Source organism: Vanellus vanellus, assembly GCF_965231255.1.
Source record: "Vanellus vanellus genome assembly, chromosome: 20".
NCBI lineage: Eukaryota > Metazoa > Chordata > Aves > Charadriiformes > Charadriidae > Vanellus > Vanellus vanellus.
In genome coordinates, this window is record NC_138925.1 from 2,182,914 (window position 1) to 2,190,853 (window position 7,940).

At 64.8% G+C, this 7,940-nt stretch overlaps 2 protein-coding genes across 3 annotated transcripts; both read left to right on the forward strand.

The window, feature by feature from the left end:
• Window positions 1–600: 600 nt before the first annotated feature.
• SLC25A34 (solute carrier family 25 member 34) lies at window positions 601–2,973 on the forward strand (the record flags this gene model as incomplete). Of its 2 annotated transcripts, none has more annotated exons than XM_082493443.1 (5): window positions 601–1,089; window positions 1,709–1,774; window positions 2,205–2,357; window positions 2,476–2,610; window positions 2,694–2,973. In XM_082493443.1, 5 exons carry the CDS (start codon window positions 601–603, stop codon window positions 2,952–2,954), a joined length of 1,104 nt encoding a protein of 367 aa, XP_082349569.1. In that variant the 3' UTR covers window positions 2,955–2,973. The 2 variants fall into 2 exon arrangements, with proteins under 2 accessions (XP_082349569.1, XP_082349570.1); XM_082493444.1 differs by having other exon boundaries at window positions 2,738–2,973.
• Window positions 2,974–3,107: 134 nt separating this feature from the next.
• TMEM82 (transmembrane protein 82) lies at window positions 3,108–7,716 on the forward strand. The gene is made up of 6 exons (XM_082493445.1): window positions 3,108–3,438; window positions 3,553–3,625; window positions 3,861–4,035; window positions 5,339–5,747; window positions 6,989–7,176; window positions 7,290–7,716. The coding sequence occupies exons 1-6, from the start codon at window positions 3,360–3,362 to the stop codon at window positions 7,356–7,358; spliced, it is 993 nt and encodes a 330-aa protein (XP_082349571.1). The 5' UTR covers window positions 3,108–3,359; the 3' UTR covers window positions 7,359–7,716.
• The last annotated feature ends 224 nt before the right edge of the window (window positions 7,717–7,940 follow it).

Sequence of the window (7,940 nt, forward strand, 5' to 3'; positions counted from 1 at the left end):
GCCCCCTCCCCACAGCTTTTTTACGTGGGAAGCTCCGATTTCAAAGCATTTCGGTAACCCCATGAGGGGCTGGCAGGGGGAGAAGGGAGTGAGACACACCACCCCCCCCACCCCCCATCCCCGAAATCACAGCCACAAGTGCAATGAGTTGACCAGTCCTCAGCCCCCCCCGAGCCGGCGGGGGTGGTGCATGGCTGTGTGTGCCCCCCGAAACCACACATGTCCTCAGCTCTTCTGTCATTTTTTTTCTTTTTTTTTTTGGGGGGGGGGGGGAAGGTGGGGACAGAAACAGCCTTTTTTTTTTTTCCCTATTTGCGCCGGGGCACCGCCAAGTCACGTGAGACCGGGACGCCCGGCCGGGATTTGGCTGCCGGTTGTGCGTTGCGGTGCCGGGGACGGGTGGAAAGACGCACACCCCCCCCCCCCCAAAGGCCTGACCTTTGCCCTGTATCCCTTCCCAAATTGGGGGGGGGTGGGGGGGGTTGGTTCGCAGGAGGCGGCGCTCGCTCCCCCTTATTTTCCCCGCAGCGGAGAGCCGGAGCGGGAGGGGGGGGGGAAGGGAAGGTGGAGCCTGGGGCCATCCCCGCAGGCAGGTGCTGCATGGCGGCGGGTGCCGGGACCCTCGCACCCTTCCCCGGGACCCCCCCAACCTCCCTGCATGAATTCCCTTATCCCCCCCAAACCAGACCCCGCGTCGCCCGGGGTTCTCCGACCGGGGGAGTACCGCCGGCTATCGATTTGGTGTTGGGGGCCGCCGCCGGTTGCTTGGCCTGCGTCCTCACCAACCCTTTGGAGGTGGTCAAGACGCGGTTGCAGCTTCAGGGGGAATTGCAGCCCCCCGGGACCTACCCCCGACCCTACCGGGGGGTGCTGCGGGCGGTGGGGGCCGTGTGCCGTGCCGACGGGCTGCGGGGGCTGCAGAAGGGCCTGGCCGCCGGCCTCCTCTACCAGGGGCTGATGAACGGCGTCCGCTTTTATTGCTATTCCTGTGCCGAGGACGCCGGTTGGACCGGGTATCCCGGCGGTACCGTGGCCGCCGGGGCCGTGGCCGGGGCGGTGGGAGCCTTCGTGGGCAGCCCCGCGTACCTGGTGAGTGTCGCTCTGCCTTCCCCCCCCCCCCCTTCCTGCCGCCTCGCAGAAGCTCTCGCATTTTTTGGGGGAGGGGGACACCCCTCCCCAAAAGCTTTGGCCGACCCGGAGCTTTGCTGCATCCTACAAACTCCGCTGCAGCCATCCCTTCTCCCCGTGCCTTGCTTTGCTTCGCCCCCCCAGAAAATGGGGGGCTGCTTTGTGCACGCTCTTCCCACCCCCCCCACCTCCTTTTTTCTTCCCCTCCCTCTCCGAAACCCGAGGGGAGAACTCCCTCATAAGGAAATTGGGGCGGTTTTCCCCCTTTTTGGGGGTCTCCCTTGGTTTTATTGGGGGTGCAGAGCTTAAAAGGGAGGGGGGGGCGGCCGCAACAGGTGTTTCTGGGGGCCCTTTGCCCCGCGGTGGGAGGGGTGGAAAAGAAAGAAAAAAAAAAAACAAAAAATGAGGTTCAAAGTCTGGAGGCGCCGCTTGGAGGCACATCTGGGCACCCCACATCTGCCGGAGGGGCTTAAAACGCCCCAAAAAGCTGCTGAGAAGGGGGGGGGGATCCGCAGCCATTCCCAGGGTGGGATTTGGGGGGGGGGAGGGAGGTTGTCACCCGGTGTTGTCTCCGTCCCAGGTCAAGACCCACCTCCAAGCCCAGACGCTGGCGGCCGTGGCCGTGGGCCACCAGCACAACCATGAGGTGAGCGGGGACGGGGTTGGGGTTGGGGGTGGGGGACGGGACACGACACACATGAGATTTGGTGGCACTTTGGCTGTGCCCATTCTGGGACCCGGTGAGGACAATGCTATTTTGGCCACCGGGTATTTTACGCGGCTCTTTGGCAGCTCAGCCCCGTAGAGATGCTATAAATAACGGTGCGAGGACGAGGACAGGGGTGAGCGGGGGGGGGCGCGGAGCTGTGAGACCAGCTCCGGACACCCGTCGGGATTGGTGTCACCCTTCGGAATCGGTGTCACCCGGCCGGAACCGCGGTGGCTTCGTGCCACTGAGGAGCAATGGGGTTTCGCTCGCTGGGGTGGGAAATTTGGCTGGGGTGGGGGGGGGTGAAAGATTTGCTGGGGTGGGCTGCACCGTTCCCGCTTTTCCCGAATTTTTTTCTCCTCTCCAGAGCATCTCCGGGGCTTTCGAGAGCATCTACAAGCAGCACGGGGTGGCGGGGCTGTGGCGGGGGGTGACGGGGGCCGTGCCCCGGGTGGCCGTGGGCTCGGCCGCGCAGCTCGCCACCTTCGCCTCCGCCAAGGACTGGGTCTGCGAGCGCCAGGTGAGGGGGTCCGGGCAGGATCCGACCACCACCACCACCACCATCCTCTCCCCTATTTTTTTTTTGGGGGGGGGGGGGGAGGGGGGAGAGAAAAGCTGACGGCCGGCGCTTCCCGCAGTGGTTCGGGGAGGGCAGCTGGGCCGCGGTGCTGGCGGGGGGCATGGTGAGCGGCGTGGCCGTGGCGGTGACGATGACGCCCTTCGACGTGGTCAGTACCCGTCTCTACAACCAGCCGGTGGACGCCGACGGCGCGGTAAGGCCATTCGGCAGCAGACGGGGCGAGGGGACAATGAGGCGGGGGGGGGTTCCCATCCCACCCCCCCCCCCCCAAAAAAGGATTGCATCCGGCAGGGGTGCGCAGCCGGCTCCTCTCTCCCCAGGGCAAGCTCTACCGGGGTTTTTTGGACTGCATCCTCCAAATCTCCAGCAAAGAGGGGCTGCTGGGCTTGTACAAGGGCATCGGCGCCGTCTACCTCCGCCTCGGCCCCCACACCGTCCTCAGCCTCTTCTTTTGGGACGAGCTCAGGAAGATGGCGCAGCACCAGCAGCCCCCGGAGCCGTAGGACGAGCTCCCGGCGGCCCCGGCGCGGCCGTTAATAAAGGGGTCGTTTTTCTATTTTTTTGCCGTCGTTTCGGGGTCTTTGGGGCGGCGCAAAGAGGAAGGGGGGGCGGGGGGTTCCTAACCCGCAAAGCCGGCACCTGGAACGCCGCGACGCGTCGGGCCGGAGAGGATAACGGCGATGGCGGGGGCGGGGGGATTAAAAATGACGGTGGTCCCCCAACCTCGCCATGTGCATCCCATCACCGCATCCCTCTCGCCGCCCTGATTTTCCCCCTCCTCGGGGCAGCTGAAGCTCGGAACGGAGGAGCTGAGCTCCAGCTGCCTTCATTTGCCCCACCAATGATTTACTAGCCCGGGGTGGGGGGGGCCACTCCCAGCCTCCGCCCCGTGGACCTTGGAGCCGCGGCCTGGCTACGCCGTGGCTCCTCTCCACCAAAAAAATGTTTTCTCTGGGGTCTTGGCTGCCGGCGTTGCCCGGGCTGGCGTGGGGCTGGGCGCTGCTGGATGCCCTCCTGCAAGGTGAGACCCCCCCCCCTTTCCCCCCCCAGGGTGGCATGGGGACGGCTCGGGGACATCCTGAGGGGACACACGCACATCCCTCCCCGGTGACGCGCTGCTGCCTTTTCCCCGCAGGGTTGGTGGGTGCCTGCGCCGTCTCGGTGCTCTGCAGCCTCCTGAAGGTTTATCTCTACATCCAGTGCTTGAAGTAAGAACTGGTCTTTCTTTGTCCACCCATCTGCTGTGGGGGATTCGTTTTGGGGAGCCGCTTTTGGGATCGGCTTTTGGGATCCCCCTCTTGGGGGGGAGGGGTGGTTCTCAGCACCCATGGGTGCTGCTGGTGGTCTGAGCAGGGCAGGGGCATGGGGTGGGTGTCTCCGAGGCTGTCACCCCATTTAGGGGCGGAAGGGGACATCCCACCCGGCTCAGTGTCCTGTCCCCAGTGACCCGGAGAGGAAGGCGGAGAAGGAGGCGATGCGGGCGCAGTGGTGGGTGCTGGAGCTGCTGCACGTGGTGGTGCTGACGGTTGTGCTGGCGCTGGTGGGTTCCCGCGTGGCCGCGCTGGTGGTGCTGGAGTTCTCCCTGCGCGCCGTCTCCACCCTCCTCTCCCTCGGCAAGGTGAGATGGGGACGGGGGAAACTGAGGCACGGCGGGAGGGGGGGTGGCGTGGAGGGGGCCGCAGCACCACGCAGCCCTGGCAGATTCGCAACAGCTACGGGGGCTGCGGCATGGGGGGGGGGGGGGAGCACGCGTGGCTTTGCAGCCGCGCATCCCCTCGCTGCTTTGCAACACCCGTGGGGAGGAGAGGGGCTGCGGCGCGGGGGATACTACGCGTCCCCTTGCCGCTCCGCAGCCTCCTCCGCGGGGAGGATGAGGATGGCACGGAGAAAACCCTGCGTGCCCTCGCAACCCTGCGTGCCCTTGCTGCTCTGCAACCTCTGCGAGGAGGGTGAGGCTGGCATGGAGAAAACCACGCATCGCTTTGCATGCATGCATGCGTGCCCTTGCAACCGTGCATTCCCTCGCCGCACGCAACACCTGCGGGGCTACGGGGGGGGGGCTGCAGCATGGAGAAAACCATTCATCGCGCTGCAACTGCGCATCCCCTCGCTGCTTTGCATCCTCCGCAGGGAGGATGAGGGCTGTGGCATGCCCAAAATAACGCATCCCTCTGCTGCTTGCAGCACCCGTGGGGTGTATGAGAGCTGCATGGAGGCACCTATGCATCCCCTTGCTGTTCTGCAGCCTCTGCGGGGAGGATGAGGGTGGCTGGCATGGAGAAAACCATGCATCGCTTTGCATGCATGCATGTCCTTGCAACCATGCAGCCCCTCGCTGCTTGCAACGCCCGTGGGGGTGCAGCATGGAGGAAGCCATGCATCGCTTTGCACCTGCGCATACCCTTGCAGCTTTGCAACGCCCGTGGGGAGGACGGGGAGAAGGCATGGTGGAGAAGACCATGCGTGGCTTTGCAACTGTGCATTCCCTCGCCGCATGCAACACCTGCGGGGTTACGGGGGGGCTGCAGCATGGAGAAAACCATTCATCGCTTTGCAGCTGCGCATCCCCTCGCTGCTTGCAATGCCTGCAGGGAGGATGAGGGCTGTGGCAAGCCCAAAAGAACGCATTCCCCCTGCTGCTTGCAGCACTCACGGGGCATATGGGAGCCGTGGCATGCGTGAGGCTGCGCATCTTCTTGCTGCTTCGCAACCTCTGCGGGGAGGATGAGGGTGGCTGGCATGGAGAAAACCACGCGTCGCTTTGCACGCATGCGTGCCCTCGCAACCGTGCATCCCCTCGCTGCTTGCGACGCCCGTGGGGATGCGGCACGGAGGAAGCCCGCGCATCGCTTCGCGGCCGCGCAGCCCCTGGTTGCTTTGCAACCCGCGCAGCGGCTGACGGCGCCGTCCCGCTCTCGCAGGGCGCCCACAGCAGCCAGCTCTACCTGCTGTGCCAGTACTCGCTGGGCTGCGGCGTGTCCTGCGGCCTCAGCTTCTTGCTGGAAGGGGCCCCCCACAGCACCTGCAACCTGGTGCTGGCGGCGGGGCTGGCGGGGCTGCTGGCCACCTACGCCCGCCGCCTGGCTCGTCACGTCTGCACCCTCTACGAGCTGCACAGCCGAGCGCGCTACTGCGGCGTCTGCATCCTCCTCCTCGCTGCCGGGCACGGTATCCCCCGACTGCTGCGGAACGCTTTGGCCGTCACCTTCGCCGTAGCCGATCTGGCTGCCGTAGCGCTCATCAACCGGGATTTCCTCTCCACGGCGGAGGCCGTCCGCTTCTGGACGCCGCTCACCATCTGCTACACGCTGCTGGTCATCTACATGCAAGGTGAGAAAGGCACCGAACCCCCAGTTATAGGGTTTTTTTTGGGGGGGGGTAATGGGATATGTCCCAGTTTGGGACTTCCTGGGGATGTATGGGATCATAGGAGGCATCTGGGGCTCTATAGGGGCATATGGGGCATCCCAGGGGTGTATGGAACCGTATGGGGCATCCTGGGGCTCTATAGGGGCACATGGGGCATCCCGGGGGTGTATGGAACTCTATGGGGCATCCTGGGGCTCTATAGGGGCACATGGGGCATCCCGGGGGTGTATGGAACCATATGGGGCATCCTGGGGCTCTATAGGGGCACATGGGGCATCCCGGGGGTGTATGGAACCATATGGGGCATCCTGGGGCTCTATAGGGGCATATGGGGCATCCTGGGGGTGTATGGGATCATAGGAGGCATTGTGGGGCTCTATAAGGCACATGCGGTATCCCGGGGGTTTATGGAACTCTGTAGGGCATCCTGGGGGTGTATGGAACTGTATGGGGCATCCTGGGGCTGTATGGGGGCACAGGGGGCATCCTGGGGGTCTATGGAACCATATGGGACATCCTGGGGGTATATGGGGGCACCAGGGGCCGCTTGGGGCTCTATAGAGGGGGATATATAGGGCAGTATGGGGTATCCTGGGGCTGTATGGGGGCACAGGGGGATCACCTGGGGCTGTATATGGGGCAATATGGTGCATCCTGGGGGTCTGTGGAACCATATGAGGCATCCTGTGGGTATATGGAGGCACTGGGGGCGGCTTGGGGCTATATAGAGCATATATGGTGCATCTTGGGGGTATATGGGGTGGGGTGGTGCATCCTGGGGCTGTATGGGGGCACATGGGGCATCCTGGGGCTGTATGGAACCATATGGGGCATCCTGGGGTTATATGGGCGCACTGGGGGCCACTTGGGGCTGTATAGAGTATATGGTGCATCTTGGGGGTATATGGGGCAGTATGGGGGTATATGGGGTGGTATGGGGCATCCTGGGGCTGTATGGGGGCACACGGGACATCCTGGGGGTCTATGGAATCATATGGGACACTCTGGGGGTATATGGGGGCACCGGGGGCCACTTGGGGCTGTATAGAGGGTATATGGGGCATCTTGGGGGCATACGGCGCAGTATGGGGCATCCTGGATACTCAAAGCATCCCCAAAACGCCCGGTGTCCCACCGGTGGCGGGGCTGGGGAGGGGACAGGATCCCCCCGCAGCGGCCACCCCGACGCCGTGTCCTCGCAGAGGAGCTGCGGCAGAGCACCGGCGGGCGGGCGGTGTACCAGACGGTGCTGGTCCGGATGGGCGGCCTCTTCATCCTCCTCCTCACCGTCGGGCGGTGGTCCGACATCCTCCACGTCCTGGTCTCACTGCTGGGAGAGCTCTGGTGCCTGCTGCGCGCCGGCGTCATGCTGGAGGCGTGCTGGCGGCAGGTGAGATGGAGAGGGGTCACCTCCCCGCCACGACGCCCGGGTGAGGGGCTGGCGGCAGCCCCCGAGGCCACGGTGAGGGGCCTCCCTGCTTTCTCTTCTTCCATCTCCCGTAGGATTTCGCCCCACAGTCCCGGTTGGATCGGCAGTCGGGATCAGATTCAGGATCGGAGGGGACGTCGTGATAAGCCGCGGGGTGTAACCGGGCATCAGAAAATCCAGGGGGGCTTCGCTCGCCTCCCTGAAACGCGGGCACCCCCCCCAACTCCTTCCCATCGTAGATCCCCCATGGGGACGAAGGAAAAACGGCTCCCGGAAGGTGTTCGACCCCATCCCACGGGATGGGGGAAGTTGGGGGGAGGCTCACACGGCCCCTGGTTTTTGGGGGGACCCCACAAGGCTGCGGTGGTGTTGGGGGTTTGTTCCCCGGTCCCGCCGGGGCCGCGGGATGCTGATGGATGTCCCCGTCCTCGACAGCTGCAGGGCTGCACCGTCGCGGTGCAGGAGCCTCCGGGGGCTTATAAATCTCAGAAAATAAAGCTTTTTCCAGCAAAATCTGGGGGCAGAGCGAGCCGGGGTCCCACGGCAGTGGAGCGGGGCTCGGGGACGGCCACGGTGCAGCTTTATGCAGGAGGTGGGTGGTACGGTTCCTCCCTGGGAAGGGAAACTGAGGCATGGGGGGGGGTAAACCCTTCGGCTGAGCTGGTGCGGCCGTGCCTCAGTTTCCCCACCTGGCTGCAGCCGGCCGTGCCGTGGGGCACCGGGCC